This window comes from Takifugu flavidus, chromosome 19 (genome assembly GCF_003711565.1).
Source record: "Takifugu flavidus isolate HTHZ2018 chromosome 19, ASM371156v2, whole genome shotgun sequence".
Classification (NCBI taxonomy): Eukaryota; Metazoa; Chordata; class Actinopteri; order Tetraodontiformes; family Tetraodontidae; genus Takifugu; species Takifugu flavidus.
The window spans coordinates 1,178,478-1,200,781 of NC_079538.1; the positions used below are offsets into that span (position 1 = coordinate 1,178,478).

The 22,304-nt window shown below is 45.8% G+C and overlaps 1 protein-coding gene across 1 annotated transcript; it reads right to left on the reverse strand.

The window, feature by feature from the left end:
- Positions 1-68: 68 nt before the first annotated feature.
- On the reverse strand, positions 69-21,276 carry emilin1a (elastin microfibril interfacer 1a). The gene is made up of 12 exons (XM_057016905.1): positions 20,938-21,276; positions 10,034-10,150; positions 7,660-7,871; positions 7,456-7,555; positions 6,304-6,412; positions 6,048-6,212; positions 4,198-5,463; positions 3,259-3,661; positions 2,602-2,727; positions 2,471-2,488; positions 2,258-2,392; positions 69-1,885 (listed from the first exon to the last, which is right to left on the reverse strand). The coding sequence occupies exons 1-12, from the start codon at positions 21,039-21,041 to the stop codon at positions 1,569-1,571; spliced, it is 3,072 nt and encodes a 1,023-aa protein (XP_056872885.1). The 5' UTR covers positions 21,042-21,276; the 3' UTR covers positions 69-1,568.
- Positions 21,277-22,304: the final 1,028 nt, after the last annotated feature.

The following is a 22,304-nucleotide window of genomic DNA, read 5'->3' on the forward strand; positions in this document are numbered from 1 at the left end:
AATAAAAACCAGATTTTAAAGACAAGCTCTGATATGTGTTAAGAGCCAGATTTAAGAGACAAGACAGAGACAGTGAAACACTATCTGTATTCCAGGCACACATGAGACAACAATACATAACATATACAGTACCTGGTAATGTGAAATAGTAATTCATAAAAATATAGAAACCACTGAAACATATTTACATTCTTACAATGCATTAACATAGAATTACGTTCCCACACTTGATGCAGAGGAAGTTTGTGAAAAAACACAAAGGTATTTCTGAGCCTGATATGCCTTAATAACACATATATTGCTATATATTATCTCTACTGCAATGTAATTCTAATGCTTTTTCTCACCCAAAGTGCAGGAAAAAAAATGTTTTTGCATAAAATGCGCAACAATCCTTTTTCAAAATTATCTACAGACCTGATATTGCGCACACATTTCAGTTGAGTAGAACAACAGGAAGGGTGTTACTGTAAGGAAGATGGGATGCAGCTTTCGTAGCAAAGATAGTGTGAATAAAGACCAGAAATCCTGTTTGTTGTCCTCCCACCACAGTATCAGAGGTTTGTGATGTGGTTTTTAAAAATTAGATTTTTTTCCTTTGACAGTTTGGACTTTCAAAGTCAGGGTCTGACATAAAAATGTAAGAATGTAGACTTTAATATTATTTACTTTAAGACTGTAATTAAGAGGAGTTATTTGTTTTGAAGCTGAGAGTTTAGTCAAACCGCAGATTCTTCCCTTGGCCTTTTTGTTATCAAGGATCTCATTTATTTTTTCTAGAAAACTTCCATCTAGTGAAACAAAAGGTATTACAGCAAAGCTTTGTGACTGTCCTTGGAATATTTAAACATTAAGTTGGGGCTCTGGAGGCGCAGCGAATAAAGGAACCCGCAGTTATTTCGTTATTTTAGCTCCTTTTTTAGCGAATCTTATTGAAGCTGAGTGGCAGCAGCAGCATCTCTCCAGTGTGCACCGGAAGGACAAAGAACCCCGGAATCTGGCTGTCGTCCACCTCCGTCAGGCTTGCTAAAAATGTTTTTATATTGTTTTACTGCTGTATGATTAAAAAGCACATCCCTTTTGTTCTTTGCTGACCTCACTTGATTTGAGCGTTTCCTGCTGCAGAGCGGAGGTTTGGGCTCCCTGTTCAGCAAAACAATTGGCATTCAATGTTGTGTTTCTGGGAATTTGCTTGTGGTCAAAGTGAAAGGGCAGCAGGAGCTGGGGAGATTACTCATGTCCACAGAATTCTTTCATCTTAACACAAGTCAGACTGAAAGCTGTGATGCGTAATCGCCACAGAGTTCCCCTTTAAAGACCTGCGTTAACTATAGCATAACACCACAGTGGCTTTTTTCTGTAGAACATATAGACTAAAGAATACAACGGCGCTCTGCTCAGACAGTTTCCTTTAAAGCTGTGAATCATTCTGCTTATCAAGTCTCTTTTTACCCCAGGCTGCATGACTCCAGGCCACTTTTCTTGCTGTCTTTCCCTAATCTGTCCGTCTCTGAGAGTCCAGCAGACAGATGGCAAGAAGACGCTGATTACCCTGCAACTGCATCCACTCAGGTCTTGTACAGCAGGACTCCGCTAAACATGGTCAAAGGTTCCGAGGAGTACGCCAGCATGCCGGTGACCAGGTCGATGCAGACCGTGTCCCCTGCCTCCAGAGGCAGGATGATGTTGAAGACCGACAGAGCTCCAGGGAGGTGTTTGGCCTCCGCCATGGGTTTCTCCAGACCTTCCGGCTGATAGCCAGCCGAATCTACTCGGGCAACACCTTTGTTGGACTTGGACAGAACGGCCTCAATCTTCATGTTCTTATGGCCTGTAAGGATGCCGCTGAAGAAGTACCTCCCTCTGAATGGAGCAGTGAAATACCCTGGAGGATGGAGACAAAATGCCACATAAATAGGGAATTCACTCCTGGTATTTCTTACTGGTGGTGATAAAAGCCAGAGGAGGTGATGTGTTGCAATACTGCGTGTTTCTATACAGTTTGGGGTTCACATTCTTAACTAGGTCACCTTCAACCCCAAAATAAACTAGGGCCTTGTGGAATTTACAATACAGGGCTCAATTTGGGATTGATTGAAGTCTACTTGGATCATGTTTTTCTTCATACCATCAGTCTGCTGGACTCTGGATAATTCAGAATGATGCTCAATACCCAAAGGTTGGAATGCACAGCAGAAAGTTTGGATTTTGCCATCAGTGGTTCAGGATTAGAGAGCACAGGTCACCTAGAACTCACCTGTCTGTGGATTGTAGGCCTCCTCTTCATTGACAAAGACTTTGTTGAACACTATGGTTCCAACTCCTCTCATGGAGCGAGTCATGGCGGCCGAGAAGGATAGACGCGGTACTTGTGCATCAGAGCCGGCAGGTCCTGGTCAGGGACAAGAGACAGAGAATGAGGGACAGCAATCGCAAGGACCGATCAGCTCTCTAAGAAGATCACACATACCTTCTTCACCTTTGAGACCTGCAAGAGAAGATAAAATAACACATTAATCATAAATGTCATTCTTAATCTTCATCTCTTTGGTTTTGCAGATATCAAAGATCTAAATAGTTAAAGGAAAGGAAATCATTTACCTGGTGGTCCAGCGGGTCCCTCCTTGCCTTGTCGGCCTGGAAGTCCCATTATTCCCGGTGGACCCATAAGACCTTGAGCTCCAGGCTCTCCTTTTTCTCCACGAGGGCCTGGAAGACCAGGGGGACCTAAAGAAAGAGCATGTTTAAAAATGCCCTCAGAATTTCCAACAAAAGCCCCCCCATTTATACAGAAGGGGCATTTCCTTGTGTTTCAACGCACTTGTTTAAATGCTGTTATGATTCCAGAAGCCTAAACTAGAGTTTCTGACAAACTTTCTCCTTGCAAAAGAACAACAGACCGATTGAATTAATCTACAAAAAGTAGCTTTTTGACCTTTTTCTAATTCATACAGGTGCCAAACTCCTGGATAAATTAAAGGAGAACCTGAACACTGTCTACTAGCAGGACCTGTTAGCATAATAAAAGGCTCAGAAATATAATACTTCAGTCTTCAAGTGCCTTTGAGCTTCATGTTTTCTAAACCATCTCATTTAAAGACACAACACTCCTTTATTGGCTAACGGGTCTCATGGCAGCAGGATTCTGAATTCTTTCTTTGATCTATTTTTGGTGTCTACCTGACCTCGCCTCCCTTCCTCAGAGTCCTACCACTGGTCTAAACGGTGGATCCATGTAGTCTGTGCGCTGCGTCTCACCCTTGAAGTCTAGTTCCCTGAAGTCGTGGAACTCTTTGGCCAGGTCGATTAGCGAGGAGTTCAGCCGGTTCACGTTGGACTGGACTTTCACCAGATGGACATTCTGGATGTGGCCAATGGCGTTTCCTTGGGACGCCACTGTGACATTGAGTCCGTTTACCTTGCTCCACAACTCGGACACATGTTGGTTTAGGCCCCCCGTGATCCTTTCCAAACTGTCTGAGAAGGAGTCCAAGCGGCCGCACACTCCCTCCACCTTAGTGAGCCTCTGGTCCAGGCCGTCAGCGGTCCGCCGACACTCCCCAATCTCGGTCACATAGTTGCTCTTTATTATTTGTATCTCTTTCCCGAGACCGTCAAACTGAGTCCTCGTGTCTGTCAGGTCCTTCTGTAAACCGTCCACCTTGTAGAGAAAGCAAACACCCGTTAATGTGTGTATCTTAGTGCATTTTGGTACCTTTCTATTGGAAATACACTGTTTCCTGTCCTTGTTCTGGTTTATTTTCCCACCGTTTCTCCTACACAGAAAAATGTAAGCACATTAGCGAAGCTGTGTCTGACAAGACGACTCGGATATTTGCAATATGCTCGCTTATTTTCCCAACTACAATAACATTTTGTTGGAAAACAGCTGCCAAGACAACCACGAGAGATGTTGAACATACTGTTTCAAACTTGTTAGAAATGTAGGGTTTATTAATGCAATGTCCTGATCATAGAATTATGACTGAAAAGAAAACCAAAATATCGGTTACTCTTTCCAGTTCTGAGGATAATGTTCTACGTAAAGACCAAGGCTGGAGCTGTGCACGGTGTGACGATGCTTTATCGGTTTTGTTAGCCTTACAGCTACTTTAGCTTGGTAGCTTTGTGTGAGTGCGAATATAACAGTAATCATGCATGATTAATGAACGCCATTTACATCCCATTTCTCATTACCTTTGAGAGGATGTGGTCCTTGGTGTTGGACAGATCAGTCAGCGTGTTGCCATGTGTGTGTACAGTCCTTCCCAGGCCCTTCAGGGTGTCGTTAATGGAGCTGAATGTGACCATAACTCCAGCCAGCTCTCCTTGGACAGACTTCAGGTCCCCTCCTAATCTACTACTGTGGAAACTGTGCCCATCCAGCTGTTTCTTCAGGTCGTCCATGTTTATTTTACACTGCCCAGCGCACTCCTCCACCTCTTCTCGAAGCCGGCCTACTTCCTCCTGAAGGTTGGAGCACACCTGAGAGCAGACCGTCTCTTCCGAGTCGACTTTTCTCCCTAGGGCGGTTAGATCAGTCTGGCACTTCTGGAGGCCGGTGGTGGTGGCGTTGGTGAGGGAGCGCAGGTCGTCCTCTACCCTTCTGCAGATGGAACAGTCCTCAACGTCACGGCCCAGCGTTTCAACCTCTGTCACTATCCTGTTGAAATGTTCCCCATTCTTTCCCGTCACGGCTAGGATCCTTTTCACGTCGTCCGATAAGTCGACCACTCTATCGACCAGCGAGTCTCCTGTCACAGACAAGTCTTTCAGCCTGGTGTTAAACCTCTGGATCTCCTCTCGGTTCGCCACCACTCTCCACTCCAACGTCTTCACAGTGTCATCGGTCTTGTGACCTTTTCCATTTGCCCCGCAACTGTTGTTGCACATGTTTGCGACGGACGTCAGGCTTCTGTCTAAATAAGTTGTGATGTTCTCCAGCTGACCCAAACGTCGGCTGTGGTCAGTAACAGTGTCTTCCAGAACGTCCACATCCAGCTCTATTTTGCCGATCTTGAAGCTGTTGTCGTCCAGCCGATTGAGGACCATGTTGCGCAGCTGCGTGACGTCTCTCTGGACGCTGTCCTTCAGGTTGTTCCCAGTGTTTGTGCACCTCTGCTCCGTCTTCCTCACAGTGTTGTTCACCCTCTTTTCCAGCTCTCTGATTTTGCCGTTCAGCTTGTCCTCCGTCACCCGTCCCTTTCCTCCTCCCATCCCTGCAAGCTCCTTATCCAGTCGCCCCTTGATGACGTCGCACTTGTTTGCTGTGGTGGTGAGACGGACTTGGACGTCAGACAGCGTCTTCTCCAGCTCACTGACGGTGCTGCAGCAGGCCTGGGAGCTGCGTGACATCTCCAGGCTCCGCCTCAGGTGCTGGTCCATGGAGCTGATCAGCTTCTCTAACGCCTGGATCCGTTCCCTGTCCTGTTGCTGCTGGTGCCTCACGTCCTCCACACCAGCCTAGAACAAACAGAACAGAACTTACTTTCTGAATCTTCTAATTGATAGTAAATTAATGATGTCTTCTGTTCCTCACACAATGAAACATAAATATTGATCTGTTTCCCACCTGCACAAGACCAGCGTTTGCGTTCTAAACTGGTACGTGTGTGGAGAGGAATAAAAAACAATGAGCCACAATAGACGCAAATGAGAAAACACGAGCAGAGCCTGCTGGTTATTGTGGGAGGCTGAAGCCACGAGATGGTTGATGCTCGTACCTACAGTGTAACCCCAGTTTAAACAAATGATGGTAAAACATTTTTGTTGAACCCGAGTCTCCAGTGGTTTAAATGGCTGTAAAACTGCTTGCGCTAATAAAAAGGAGAGCAAGATAAAAAAAGAAAGATCAGAGGCTTTTACAGGAATGCTGTTTTCTTGCTGCCTGCATGTGGCAAATAATTTTCCCTGCTTTAAGCAGCAGAAACCACTTCTAGAACTCAGCAGGCAGGAACGTAAAAGCATTTCGCAACTACTGAAATTGCAAGCAGACACATTACAGAAATGTTAGCAGCGGCTTCTGAGGGCTGCACACTGAGATTCACCTGGCAGGCGGAGCAGGACAGAGACACCCTTCTCTCCAGCTCCGTAAGGATCTCCTGCTTCAGAGTGTTCAGCTGGTCTCCTCCACCCCTGGACGCTCCGTCCAGATCGTTGCTCCCTCCGTTCACCAGGTGGTTGTTGATGTTGACTAGAGTCTGATCGTGGACCTAAACAAGCAAACGTTTGCATAAAGACAAGCGATATCTCGCTGACTTTAACCTCCATTGATAAGTCAAGAATGTGGCCAATGCTGTTCACCTGTGTTCTGTTGTACAGATGGTCCAATTTGGTCTGTATGCTGTTGATGGTTTCCTTCATGTGAGGCTGAGCTGAATCTGCAGGGACGATGGCCCCACTGAGACCAGTCCTGCATTTATCACGAAAACAACGTATACATTAACTATATTTACTAGAATACCTATATATAGGTAGCCCCTATCGAAGGTAGCCCCTATCGAAGGTAGCCCCTATCGAAGTCAACTGGAGACAATCTTATTCCAAGCACTCAGTGTATAAACAGCACAGATCTACATATATGTGCTTGTGATTTATATTTCTGGTACGTAAGTGTATAGTTATAAGGGAGAAAGGTGAGTTCAGTGGTTCTTAGCTGTGGCATCATGAGCGTATCTCACAGTTGTGCCTGAGCTGTGACTGAGCAACGGCGACATCTCCTAGCTCAAGTGTTGCTGACCTAACTCACGGCCTTTCAACAGCACTTCAGTGATGTTCCCTGAGGTGGGCCTATGAGGAACGCCACGGTGAACTAGGTTCTATGGCCCTAGCGTCTTCATTGGGCTCCACCCCAGCTAATCCTGGTGCCTCTCAGATATCAATTTCAGGATAGAGAAGGTTCTTGCAACGACATATTCCCTTGTATTTTTTGTTTCTGATCCTCACAGTATAATTCTTTGAATTCAAATAAACAACCTGAGATTGTGTTAAAACTTTAACTTTAAAGTTGTCCTATAACAGCAACCACCCCGGGCCGTGGGGTGCGCTCATTCTTCCACAGCTACATGATGCTTTGCTTAAATATCACGATTGTATTTCACTTTTTCAGGTCTTTTTCATCACGATATCACGTGTAGCATCATTTTTACAACTCTCTAAATGTAGCTGAAGCAGATTTTGTAACATTTGTGGGACAAATCCAGTCTGTAGCACCCTGCTTGCAGCTATATGTTCCTTCGCTCTAAGTCGCTATATGTGTGGTTATAAACATGATAATCTTCCCAAAATAAACCACCGCACTTAGTAAAGCAGCAATATAAGCTGTAATATGCAGTAGTCTCCAGCAGGTTAAATTAGCACGTATTCAACTTCCTGTATGTAAACAGGGCTCTGGAGTGCAGGTGAATGCACTCTGGGAAGTAAAACTGCAGGACGGCATTAAAAACATCCGCTTACAGCCTCTGGTTAATTCCTTGCATGGTGGTCCGCACGTTGCTCAGTTCTTTCGTCAGGCCCTGGATAGTTTCCTCCAGCTGTCTGATCCTGGCAGTATCACCTGAGCATAAGGGAAGAAAATATATATGAAGGACGTCGGACGTTTGTGTCCTAAGAGGAGGACGTCACCAGAGTAGATGCTGGGCCGTGTAGTCTTCTTACTACCTTGACCTCCTCCTGATCCTCCTGTGTGTCCACCATTACTGCTGTGGCCAGTCTGCGAGCCGTGGGGCCGCCCCCCAGTGACCTGGCTGTCAGTGGTTACCTTTGGTCCATCATGGCAGTCTTCCCCAGAGTAGCCATGGCAACACTTCCACTCCATTTCTGTCACCATCTTGTAGGCCACCTTGTACCTGGGCCTCCTGTAAGTCCGGTACCTAAACATGAAACAGACTTCCATTCTGAGTTTATGCCCCTAAAATATGAAGGATTATTAGTGAGATGTGCTCATGAAATAAGCAAATTACAGCAAAACAAGATGTTAATATAGTTACTCAAGGGCTTCGTCTCCTGCTAATGAACCTAGCGTACTTGAATGTGTATATCATGACTGCATAATATTAAATTGGATTGATATATTGCTGTACTTTTTATCCCTTTCGGGCTCTTGGGGAGGAGACTGGGGCCATACAGAGCTGCGCATGGGTGAAGGCAGGGTACTGGATGAGTGACCAGCTCGTCCAGCGCCCTCTGTGAGCATTTTGGGGTTTCTGTACTTAATGGATGGTCCCGCCCCCCCACTTCTGGAACACTTCCCAAGTTTTGTCCGTACTGCGTCCAAAACAATTACGTATGACAGGAAAAACCCAGACTCCTATCCACCAAAAACACAATGTGTTGTCATGTGTGCCTTTGTGAATAATGATAGTGGCAGATAATAATGCTCCACTCCTCAACCTCCCCAACCCCCCACACACAGTCTTTTAATACTTCAAATAAACACGGGATGTGTTTACCGATCACCGCGCTGACAGTCAACAGTTGCCGCGGTCAAATCCCACGAGTCAAAGGCCTCGAGTCTGTGTGAGTCCGTGAACCCTCTATCACATGCAGTCAGTGTGCACGGTTGATATTAATGAGCCCTGAGTCACCCGAAGGCTACAAATAGCTACAAGATGTCTGCTGGTGACGGATGCTAATGTTATCCTTGTCCTTGAACTTAAATGCATTTCAGAAACTCTAGTTCCTCGGTCCAAAAAAATAAACAAATAACTAAAAAAAGGTTTATTTGGAAAGCTCTTCTGCAGTTATTTCGTGAATGTGTCATTATGTTCCACAACTGCGGTCACTTCCTGTTACACTAACAGCCCAATAAACAACCGAGTTGGCTCAGAAGTCTCCGTATGAAGTCACGGCAGCCTCGCTGGTGCATTAACCAGTCCTAACTGTGAAAGTTCACCATGTTCCTCTACTTTACGCCAAATCCGCAAGCGCCATTGTGGCCACCAATGCACCATACTGTGGTTTTTACTTTGCAGCTCCCTGTTTTGCAAGCGTGAGAAAACATGGTCTGACATTCTCTCAGAGAAAACATAAAAACATCTCAGAGAGACGGCGGGAGGAGGAGTTTAAGTAAGAAAGCAAGAAAAATGGGGAGGAGGGGGTAAAGTCTGCAAAGAAATGACTGTTTTTGCAAGGAAGAAGAGCAGACTGTGGTACCTGGAACCACTGTCAGGTTCATTCTTTGCATAGTCCAGCTTTATTCAGAGGCCCCTGGAAAGCAAGGGGATCAAGCAGCTTAGCAAGGATCAAACGAGGCTCCATGATTAATGGTTTCTCCCAAACCTAATATTTACAGCTGCAAAAGAGATCCGAAACACCCTCGCAAAATCATCATCTGTTACACACTGACAGAGGAAAAAACACCTGTTGGTGCTGACATTTAGTAGGACTTGGAAATGAATTGAGCCGGACGATTTCACAGAATATACAACAGAGTCTGGGAAAGGCGCTGTTATTATTGGATAGCAGACAGCAAAATGCTATCTAAGAATTGGGTAATTACTGTGTGTAAGTCAAGCTCAGTGGAACTCTACGATGTGGCCCAAAGCTTTAAAACTGAGCTGATGGATCAATATACAACATTAACACAATTACGTCGTTAGTTCAGTGTTTTTATCTGTCGTCACCATCGGAATGCGACACTTGTGGCTTATGTTTAGGAGACTCGATGGTGCCGGGAGTGGACACGGTGCTGCTGCTGAGAGCTGTTAGTACGTACGTTTACTGGATGCCCTTAAATAGGTGTAGCTGCAGGCATTTGAAACCAGTCTGTCCCCCTACTGGGATTTACTGGGACACTATTGAGCTGGAGATTTGGCTATAGTCTCTTTTCAGGTTTAGCAGACACCTCTGAGACGAGATGGTTGGAATTTAGACAGAAAAGCGGAAGTTCTGGAAAATGAGTGTCCACAGATGGGAAACCGAAAAGTGATGACTCAAAGTTCTGTGGAACGGAGGACAGGAAGCCAGAGGAGCAAGGCTGGACACCATTAGTCAGAGTCTAGAGCAAGAGGAAACGGCACAAAGAGGCACTCACGCCACTCTCGGACACTGTCCCCAGGTGCAGCGTTGATAGTCGGGTTTGATGTACGTCTCCACCCCGTCCTCCATCACGCAGCTGACCGTGCGTGTCACCACATAAGCGCACCAATTCCTGAAAAATCAGACCATGCAAACATAAACAGGCAGAAGGAAATGGCAAATGAACAACAGGCTGCATCTTTTCTTCTTTTACTCTCACACTAACACAAACATGGCAACACTCTCGATACACAATCTAGTCTTTGTTTCCAGGGAAGTGGGAAAGAATTGGAAAAATAATAAGGGAAAAGCTGGGAGATAAATATCTAAAACTGCTGACTGCTTCTTTTGCCCTACTCCCCTCTAAACAAATGTCAAGATGGAGCCAGGATTACAGCATGACTGCAACAATGGCTGCCATTGTATAGCTCTCCAACTGCTCAGCCAGCAACACACACGCGCAACACACGCGTGCACACACGCAGAACACGGCCTCTGTGTTACTGACATGAGAGGAAGAGGACATCCTGATGCCAACTGTTGCAGAATACGTTTTAGGATTTAATAAAGTGTTGCTTTTTTCATTGCAAAAGGGACCCAGGGAAACACTGTTCATCATCGGAGACTCAAAGCTGTCTTTTGCGTGTCGTAATTTAAAACTTGCTATATATTTTTTAACACCACAAACTCAAAACTCAAAATTCAAAATGTCTGTTTCATAATTTCTTCCTTTCTTATGTGAATACTGGTTATTCAGGGTTCATTATTCTATAAATAAACACCTGGTACGGGTTTGCTGCAGCTAGCACTGAAGCAATATTTGTCATTTTTGGCAAATCCAAGTGGAACATTCACTCCCGTGAGGTACTTACTGATTCTCCTGCCTACTTAATTCTTTGGCGCTTGTCAGAAAATGTCTGGCTCATAGTCGTTGCTGCTGCTGCACCGTCAGTAAGTTGTCAGTATTACAGAAAATGCTGCTGGCTGCAACTAAATGAGCAAAACCGCAAGCTAGCTCTGAATTTGCCCCATCACTGGGTAACACGATCTATATAATGCCTCATCCAGGTTGAACTTTTTGAACGTATTTCATTTTTTTATGCCTCTCAGACAGTTCAGCATATATACGAAAAGAGTTTTTTAAAAAGAAATGGCCTATTTAAAACCCAACCTCAAAGACATGCTGTGTTTGTCCTTATCCTCATGACCTTTGACCTTATGATCTCTGGATAAGCACGCCAGAGAGATTATGAAGAGTCAGGTTCTATCATCATTTTCACATTAACCAAAATCCGTCCACTGTGGCTGTTAGAACCAATTAGTGCCATTCAAAGGCCTGTCCGAGCTGGACAACACAAGGAGGTCCTGCACCCTTCAAAGTCCTTCTCCATCTTCATGTTCAGTCTCTTTCTTATCTACGTTTTTCTGTGAGCAGCCTGAAGCTGTGTTTGGTTTTTAAAAAACCACCTCACCTGTGTTTTGCAAGTGAGATTAGACGACAGGAATGTGTTGAGCTCTTGTGCTGCCTGATGTGAGCGACACCGCTGGATGTGTTATTTCTGGTATGTGCCAAAGGGGACGACGTGCACTGACGTCTCCGCGTGCGTCCCACGCCTTTACTGAGATGTTTAGTTGATGTGAGAAGACACAAACTGTTAGCAAAGGTGCACCTGTTGACCAATTCCACTCAACCACCGGGCTCTTCTCTTAATCTCAGAGTCCACAGAGGATCACCTTTCTCATCCCAGTCCATTAAGGACTCGGGTTCGTCGGCCTCTGGCCCTGACGGCTTCTTCAGTTCTGACTGGTATTAAACCAGATTAATGTGACCTGAATGAATTAGAAGCTACACGGGCTTTGTCATCTCAACTTCTTGGTTCTTCTCCGCCTCACTGTCTCCTCTACTTAATCTCTCCATACCTGCTTCTTTCCCTGTTCAACATCATCTGGTTTCCAGAGGTCCCCCCTCCTCCTGGGACCAGGATCCTCCTCTTCATTCCAGAGCTTTTTTGACTGACACGTGTTTATCAACCCTCCACTCACTCCTCCACATGACCCACTATTCTTGTCATGAGTGCACATGGGAAAATGTTTTGGTCGGACAATCTGATTTTATCCACTTGGATTTGCTGATTCTGGGATATTCCAGGTCACAGACCTGCACCTGGTCTCCATTCAGCAGGACTCCTCCAGTAGAGGTTTGAGATAATGAACCTTTATGGATTTATCCTTAATACAAGATGTCAAACAGTAAATTACTATTAAACTTTCACCCTCATAAATGTTAAACTAAAACAGATTTATCCATGAAAGCAGGGACTGATGCTATTTTTAAATATATCTTGAAATACATCCCTCCTCAGTTGGGACATATTTCATGTTTCATTAGTATGAATCTAATTACACAGAGAGGGATACAGTTACCAAACATTCCTCTCACAGTTGCATTGGATTAAAAACTAAAAAAAACTCTCTTTGTGTTGGTTAATATGATTCAGGCTGTGATCAGCGTCTCATTATCCTCGTACATCCACTGTGTCGAGCGGAATCTTATCAGGCCAACTTGTCAAATATGAATTGTGAACAAGAGTCTTTTCCAAAAATAGTCTCTGTAGAGACACTCTCTCATGTTGCTTTGAGAAATTTAGTTCAGCCAGGGACCAAAGAACAAGCAGGAGTGCATAAATGCCTTTTTGGCTGGAATTAATGAGCCTTCAACGGTTTGTTGTTCCCGAAGACTCCGGTTCCAAAGACTTGCGGTTCTTCGCAGAGCTTTGCAAACCCTCCTGCAGCAGCACATCGGCAGGGATGGTGTTTTGCTTCTGTGGTTCGCTGGACTTCATTTAATGTTTCTATCAGATCCTGACGTGGATCTCTTCCGCTGCTCATCTGAACACAGCCAGCTGTCTCATCCATTTCCAGACTCCTGAGGTTCATGATTGTTTGATTATGCCAGATGATCTTCTGCTGGCTCGTCAGCCTGAGGTTCATTAAACTTTCCCCCGTCTCCAGCTCCCAGAAACACGCCACACGTCTCCACGCGTCCTGAAGGACAGACGGGCAGCTGCAATGCGTCTCCTGGCTCAAACGTTTTTGGCCGCTGTGATTAAACGGATCCTCGGCCGCTCTATCATCCCGACATTCTGACTCTCTGGGTCACATATCACACAGCAGCTAAAGTTGGCAAGGTTCTCACCCCCTCCTCAGTGATGGAGAACAGGCACAATGTCTCGTCCAAATAAACCCAGGCAGCACAATTGAGTAGATACAGATGTGGGTTCACACATGTGCACAGGCAGACACATACATGCAAACAGAATCCCCCCAGCCCACCCCACCCCACCCCACCCCCCACCCGTCTCTGCAGCGGCCCAAGCTCACCTCCCTCCCTCCCAGCTGGCCCACTTTCAGTCTTTCCATCATGACATTGTCGCTCCAGTCAAACACACAAGCGCAGCATTTATTAAGGGAGGATGATTAGGTGTTATTTTTTACACTTAAAGTGTGCGAGCGTGTGCATCCATCCATCATGTGGAGGTGCAGAATGTATATACAGGATCAAAAATATGGGTCCAAGTCCAGATCACATCAACAGTTTTTCAACACCGGATCTGAGGCACGAGCTTTGACCAGGAGGAGAAAGAATGGCAGCGCGTCTTCGTTAGAGAGCAGAACAGATGTCAAGGCTAAGCAACAGTGGCGCTCCATTAATCACTGACTCCTGCAACGTGGTTTATTTTTCACCACTGCTAACGAACGCTGTTGCGCAGCGCCCTCGTGATCCATTTGCATCTGCAAACATCAACATCTGCAACGCTGCTCTCGGCTCCGAGGCGTTTTTAATGGTGAACTGTGCTGCAGCCCTGTGAGCTCAACTCCTGTTATTCATAATTTCACAGACTTTCTTGCCCCCGCTTCTGTTTCTGTTGTGGACAGGCAGACGCTTTTTTAGCATTTTAGCTGCCTGTGACTCACCAAGAGCCTCTGTACCACTGGAGACTCTCTCCGTATGGTTGTCACCTTTAACGCCGCACTACACAACACACACAACAATTAACTTCCTGAGATATACCCCTGCCAGTATTCTATACAAACATAAATATCTTATCTGACAGAAGCTGATAAAATGATGTGAAACCACAATGGACAATGGTATCGTTGCACGTATACGCCCAGCCTGACCCTGGACCCTTTGCTGCAGGCTCTCAGAGCTCATTGAATGTGGTCGGAAATGAGAGCAGAATTCAACTGTCCAGTAAGAGCCAAACCCGACGTCTGCTAAACCACCACCTTGGGTTGCACTCACGTCTCAGGGAGTAGAGATGGAGAATCTAAGCTCTCCACGTGACACGTGCACTTTAGTCTTACAGCACAAGCTCTTTCATAGACAAGAAAGGAAAAAGGGCAATTTATGGTCATGTATATTGTCAAGTCCAGTCCAGTCTGCTGGTTTATGGCTGACTTTAAGACTGAATGTGGTCCAAATGTGGTTTAAAAACAAGCTCCGTTTTCACTTGATTATGTGTGTTGGGGAAAAGTTGGACGTCCGAATTGAAATGGACTTCTTGACTAATTTGACAGCCTGACAAGCAAACTGTGACAAAGACTTCCCAGACAGATCTGTTGCTATGGCAACCTTGCACTGTCTTTCACAAGACATATATATAGATCTTCCCTGTCATGCAATAAAACGTCCAATGACCACATTTTATTTTTATTTACTGGCCAATAACTTAGCATGAAGGGGCCCTGTTACACCTGCCTGCATTAGTTTACATCCCAATAAACGTTTCCTCTTTAAACAACTGCAGACAGACGCTGAATAGCCGAGCAGGAAGTTGCAGGCTGACATCTCATCAACCCACCGACTGCTCTTTATTCAACAACATCCCTGCATGAGCTCAGCAGAGAGGAATTGTGGGTAAAAACCAGAATGGATGGTGACACAAAAGTGACATAAGTGGGAGGAAGAAGGAATGAGCAGAGGAAACAGAGGGGATGAGGTTTAATACGTTCACAAAGAAATCACTCAGTGGGTCCTATTATTGGGGGGCTTTCATTAGGCTTCAAGGGACAGCGGCTTGAATGAATGGAAGGAGAGGGGAGTGTCTCACCCTCTGAACTGTGACCTGAAGGTCAAGCACCCCCTCCAACCTCTACATAAAGGTACACACGGAGAGGAGAGGAGAGCGTACAGATGACAAAACACACTCGAGCGCACTTTTTCAGGCAGGAGTGGCTGCATGCAGACAGACAAATGCAGAAGAGCGGACAAACGCATTCTGCCGTCTGTTTAAGCGCTGTTAAAACAGGCACATTTGTGGGGTTGTTTCCTGACAATCACGCCCCATGAACTTCACTCTAAATGTTTGGCAGTGTGGTCACAAAGACAAACAGACAGCGTCACCAGGCTGTCATTCAGCCCTGCCGAGTGGACGCAACTCTGTGGGGAATTCTGTCACTCCTTTTATTTTACTACCATTTAAGGAGACAAGTGTATGTGAAAGTGCTCACAAAGCACCACAGCCACACAGGTACCGGACTTTTCTACAAAGCTGCAGGTACAAACCGCCATGTTCCAGAGAGACCTCTAATAATCTCTTTTATGGTGTTCTGAGGCACTTCGATACACGGCAAACATCTTTTGGGTCTGTCGTAAGGTATTTCCACAAAATTGGCAAAGACTCCGAAACAAAGAATCAGAAAAGATTTGATTTTTCCACATACTGGCACAGCGGGACCTCTTTGGTTGTTGGTGAGGCCGTTGATATGATTTTTAATGCTGTTGGTTTTCAGTCAGCCAAAGGTTCTGACAGCTGTAGTCCTTTACTCTGGAAAACTGCACATCCAGTGCATGTGGGATGATTGATTTGTGCTGCTCACCTCAATGTTAAAGCTTGCCAACCACCTTGAACTGGTATGAATGACAAACGCTGCATCTCCCAAGGCGCAGGAGCATATTCTTGTTGACATAACACGGGCCTTTAATGGGATCATTGTTCATGTGTGGCGGGATTAGATAAACATTGAGAAGAGGTCCAAACCACTAACAGAGTACAGCTAAGGTTACCTGGGGTAGAGAGGTAAAGAATGGATTCTTGGATGAAATGCATGCTGGGACATATGCTAATTATGGTACTGGGAAAGAACCCCTTTCCCACATGTGTGTTGAGACAGGAATGCTGTTTGCTACATTAATTAGCAGAAAATCGCCCAGATGAAGTGAGTTTGGAGAAGATCCAAGGTTCTGTAACTGTGAAATGGCCTGGCTAAGTCCGTCCGCAGCGTCTTGTAGTGAAGTGGGAGACGCACGTAATGCGCTCAAAGCTTTTCCACCATTAATCTTCCAGCCTTTCACAGCACAGAAAAGCGTTCATGAATGTTTCTACCTTTTCTCAGACATGGGTGAAGTCCACTTGAAAGAAACGTATCGAATACTTGAGATGTTTTGCTGAGAAACACATATTTCTACTTCATGGTGGTCCTGGGGGAGATATTCATCAAGCAGTTCTCACAAATCCTGACTGAACTGACCATGACAAGACAATCAGTGGAGATATGGTGATCAACCCAGTCAAAGTTGGTGTTTACTCTTCAGTGTGGTCGCTCTATCAGCCACAGCATTAATGGGAAGAGGGGAAGTGAATAATACTGATCGTGTTACAATGAAATGTTCCACTGGGAACTTTGACTCATGGTATTCGTGTAAATGTACCACACCACCCACCTCAACATTTAAACATTAGAACAGATTGAGTACACCCACATGACAGGATAATGTACCCGCACAGACCACAAAGAGCATGGAAGAATGGCTTGAGAACTATGACAGAGAGCCCCATACTCTATCAATCAATCAATCAATCAATCAATCATCATCAATCAATCAATCAATCAATCAATCAATCAATCAATCAATCTTTATTTATATAGCGTCTTTTACAATCAGAATTGTTTCAAGGCACTTTCCAGAATCCCAGGGCCTGACCCCCGACAAGCAACAGTGGCAAGGAAAAACTCCCCTTTAACAGGAAGAAACCTTGAGCAGGACCAGGCTCATGTAGGGGGACCCTCCTGCTGATGGCCGGCTGGGTTGAGAGAGAGGAGAAGGGGGAGGACAGGGAGAGGAGAGGAGAGGAAGGAGAGGAGAGGAGAGGAGAGGAGAGGAAGGAGAGGAGAGGAGACGAGACGAGACGAGACGAGACGAGACGAGACGAGACGAGACGAGACGAGATAGAGAGGAGGGAGAGATAGAGGAGAGATAGGAGAGAAGAGAGGAGAGGTAGAGGAGAGGGGAGGGGAGTTATCTTAGAGTCTTCTCTTCGAGCTAGATCTCTTCTCGGTTGAGTTCTCTGAGGAGAATCCCCATGACCCCTTTGGGGGTTCCAGAGGCCTGTCAGGTGATCATGTTTCTGGACCCCGGCAGCCTTGGCCTATAGCAGCATAGCTAAGATGTTAACCTAGTGATTAGACGACCCCCTAATTACTTACTACCTCTACCTTCACCATCCTAAGATCTAGACAAAACACTCAGCTTTTATGAGAAACAGACAGACGGGTCACCTCACAAGGTGCCAGCGAGCCCAGGAGCACTTCAGAGGTTTGGACTGAATGTTGTGGTGACCAGTCCACTTGAACTGACCTAAGTAAGGTTTCTGAAAGCACTGAAGCTCGAAAATCATTTATTACCAAAACATCTGTGACAAGAGTGCACCTCAGTGGCACCATTAGGGTCAAACAGTTCCCCTCAGCAACAGAAAGACGGTGGATTAGTACGACTGGTTAAGCTGGGCAAACAGATCTAAAAACGTCACTGCAGCCAAGCGTTCCGACCCACCTTTGCACTCATCTAGTGTATTTTTTCCAGGCTTCAAAATCACTAAGAATGTTTCCTATCACCGAAGGCCGAAGAATTTTGTGCTTTTAACTTCCCTACAACAAACTATTGTATTAGAATTACAATATTCTAAGATTGCATGTAATGATAAACCTGAGAGTGGTCAGACACCTGCACCCCCAGAGCTCTTTCTACTTTGAAATATTGACTTTTCGGGAGATCTCCCAATGGAACCATTCAGTAGGTTTACACAATTGGTTGAGTGTACATTTATAGCTGCACTGGGGGCACTTAAACTGGGCTAAGATCTTTTCCAAATTAACTAGCACAATGGAATCTGACTGACCAACATGTGTCAAATACCTCTACAATATGAAGCAATATGCCCCCAGCTGCTTAATAACTTAGGCCATGCCATGTGTGTGTGTGTGTGTGTGTGGGGGGGGGGGGGTTCTGTTCTGGTTTGGTCTGTTGTGATCTGTTCTGGTTGACATGTTAGCTTCACATTTAGCCTGTTGCCACATTTAGCCAGCACTTGACAGCAGATGAGGGTAAATTAAATCAAACCTGTGTGGCCTAAAAGCTGTTAGCGTCTGTGGCAAAACCAGGACTGATTGTTGTTTTTTTTTACCAAAAATATGAACTCCACAGGTTGCGGCCAGGTAAGGAGTTGCATTGTGTGCAGCCTGGCTCCCTCTCCAAACAAAGCCGGACGCACAGTCATCGCTGCTCTAACAGTCCCTGAATCATGTCAACACAACATCTGGAACATTGATGTACATCACTTTATAACCCCTGACAGGCTTAGCAGGAAAACAGGACGTGATGAACGAGATGCCCTCACTCCCCTCCCCCAGTGATCCTACGGCAGCGTCCAGACCCCCTGAAAGCACCTTATTTTTGCTTTTCCCCTGGAGTTGATGAGCGGACATGAATGCTTTCACATTTTGGCAGGAGATGTGTCAGGCAGCCCCGTCTCCTCCGAAGACCCCACAGAGGGGCCCTGCTGGAGGTTTTCAGCTCGTTCACGAGCCTTTACCACTTTTGGAATACTTCACACATCTGTCAAAACAGATCAACTGAGTTCAAACCCATGTCAGGGGGGGTGAACTGCACAGCCACGGGCCGGCGCATTCTTCACCGCAGTGGTCATTTTGTGTGGATTTCTGTGTGTTGAGGTGTGTATGTGTGTGTGTGTGGGGGGGGTTCTCCTTTGTCGCCATACTGACTTTAGCAGGAGGGCACATAAAGGCCTCCTGTCTTGTCTCTCGTCAACTCGCTCCACCCCATCTTTTCTCACTCTTTCTGCCCCTGCTGTCCTGCATGCTTGCCTCTCCTTTCTCTCCCCATCATCTGTGTGTTCTTCTGCTTTGCCAGTTTTTCCTCTTTGTTCCTATCCCCCTTATCTGTGTATTCCCCCTGACTTGTCTCCCTTAAAAACTACAAACGTACAAACAGCCACCCCCCCCCCCCCCCCCTCCCCACACACACACACACACACACACACCCTCTTGATCTTCTCTCTCTTTCTGGACCTCTTATCCATCAACTTCTGGGCCAACTCTTTGGTTCCAACATTAGCCAAAAAGGTTACTCAGGACTCATCCTCCTCCTCCTCCTCATCATCATCATCCTCAGCAGCAGCAGCAACACGCCATGACGCAATCCCACGAAATGTCTGAATCTTGTACAGTAGTTCAATTCCCACAAGTCTGGCCTTCCCTAAGTGCAAACACATGCCGGCTGACGTGCACCATGCTTCCAAGCCTGCCAGTAATTGACGGGAGCTACTTTTTCACATTCACCTCAGTGAGTTGTCATTGTTGTTTGTTTCCAACTCTTGAAAGTAATCTGTCATTGCTGTAAAGTAAAAAAGGGGGTTCGGGGGGGCTGGAATCCAGCTTTATACAAATAAATAAATATGTGTATTAAAATCGACTAGTTAATACATTTTCTTTTTTAAAAGAGTGATGCTAATAGCCAAACGGTGAAGTGGGGGGCTCAGGCTTCAGTCCCACTCCCTGTTTTCATTCAGTCATTTAAACCAATCTCGTCTCCTTCTCTCATAAGAAGGTGCAGGGGTCGTCCACACTTGGGGCCCCACCAGATCAGTTACACGCTAATAGCACATTACAGAACGGTGCACGTGCATCTCTGGCTGCATTAACAGCTTTGGGAGCGAGGACTCCACCACAGAGCTCTGATTTATGGATGTTCTCCTTCACCGTCGGCGCATCATGACAGTTCCAGCATCTTAAAGCTGGCTCCAATCAAAATTCCAGACTATGCTGTCTTCTGGGTTTTGACCAAGTTTTCAAGTTTAAAATACCTGCAGCGTCTCGCCGCCCCACCCCCACAGGGCACTTTGGTTATTACTGATAGGGGAGGCTGCATATCCTGACAAACATTTGACTCCAGGTCCTGAAAACAGTACATGTCCGTAATCTCAATAAACTCTGCCCACCTCTGGGGCCCCTGAGTTATCACAGGCCCCCACCAATGGGGGGTTTGGATGCTAATTTATGAGTAACTGCCATGAAAAGTTGCGCCAAACTGAGATTTTCCCCCGTTCTGTCGCATATTTACGAATGTTGGGGGATTTAACGGAGTTTCTTCTGCGTCCACCTGCTGTCTGTCCTGTTTCTGGCCCCTGGCTGCCTGGTTTGCGGCTGCAGCAACAACTCCGGCTTATATCTAACAGCAACCGACCAAAGCAACAATAAAGTCCAAGAAATGGGGGTGTGTTTCATTAGTGCAGCACATTTCAGACGGCTGGCTGAGCTGCGCGTTTCTCTCCCTTGGTTTTCTTGATTAATTAGTCGCTCTTGGTAATTAATCCATTACATTTTTTTACAACCCAAACTAATCACATTTTTGTTCAGAGATGGAACTGAAAACAAGTACTTAATACATTTAACAAATGTATTAAGTAGGAATCCGTTGGTCAATAACTCACTTGTCTCAACACTAACGACCCGCTGAAGAATGTGGGTCCCAGTTCGGGGGACCACATCCCAGCGGAACATCGTGAAACAGAACATCTTGGCTCCTAAAACAGCAGTAAGGCAGGTTGCGGCCCCTACCTGTGTCTGCTGGCTGCTCTCTGGCCCGGCTGGACGCTGGATTCCGAATAACCGAGAGCCCAACTGACCGACACGAAGGCGAGCAGGTAAAACAGAGTCTCCATGGTCACGAACCGGGTCGGTTTGGAGTGAATAACAGTAATTTAGTTCCAGAGTTGATCCGGGGGAAATTCTCAGCGGCCAATGACGCTGTGCGTGTGCGTCAGGATGAGGAGCGTCCAGTCAAGTGCATTTCAGACCGAGAAGTGAGGCGAGCAGAGGGAGAGAGAGGAAAGTTTCCTGTCAGGAGCCTTCCTACCCACCCAGGGCCACTCTTTAACCCCCTCCCCGCTCCAAAGCTTCCACTCAACCCAAAGCTATGGTCCTAAAAATGACGATGAAAAAAGAGTCTCCATAAAAAAAGAAAAAAAGAAAGAAAACCAGATTGAATTGATAAAAGTATTCAGTGTTTGAACCCTGGTGTTAGTTAGAGTATGATTAGAAGCAGGGGCAGACAGTCTGGGAGGGAGGAGGCTTAATAAAGGCACCAGCTGTGTGCTTGGGGGGGTTAAACAAACCCAATCTGATTTTGAAATTATTTCAGTGCCTGGATGAACATATTTGATCCATTTCAAGCATGTTTTTGGACAGAGAAATGCAATCAGGTGAAGAAAAAGTGACTTTTTTAAGCAGTGGTTGTTTCTTTTCAATGTTTAAAAAATGCTCAGGTGAGGCGTCGTTGGCATGCAAACAAGAGCTTCTGCTTAAAAAAGGGAGATGGAAGCCAACTGGCCAAATATGGTCTGGCAATGTGAACAGAGAAGGTTCTTTCCACTGACGTTTCAGTTTCTAATACTGGGAGCGGAATACAGCTGCTGTGGAGAATCTGAGAACCCAAGAGGAGATCAAACGTTCCAGTCGTTTATCCAGGAAAGCCCTTTTTTCAAGTCCGCCATGCTAGGCTTTGTCACCGATGCTAATTTATTATACAGTCATCATTTCATGGTTGGACATCAGTGACTCTCATGGGGTCGTGCTGGAGCCCATCCCAGGGTGCAAGGCAGGAATACACACAGGAGGGTCACCTGCCCATCACAGGACTCTCACACATACACACACACACACACAAACGCACACACATGATTTACTCATGGACAGAATACCTTGGGGTAATTCAGGACTGCGATTGCTGCTGCCATTGTTTGGTCCCCTTCATCATTGACTTTTATGTCCTCTGTGAATTGTGCTGATGTTTTTAGGGCCACACTTCACATCTCCCCTCAAGGGACAATGCAGAAGTAAAGAGATCCGGTGTAGAGTTACACTCAAGTCACGTCGAGGTCAGTGTTGTTGTTAAAATAACAGTGAAATGAAACATCAGGGGTCAA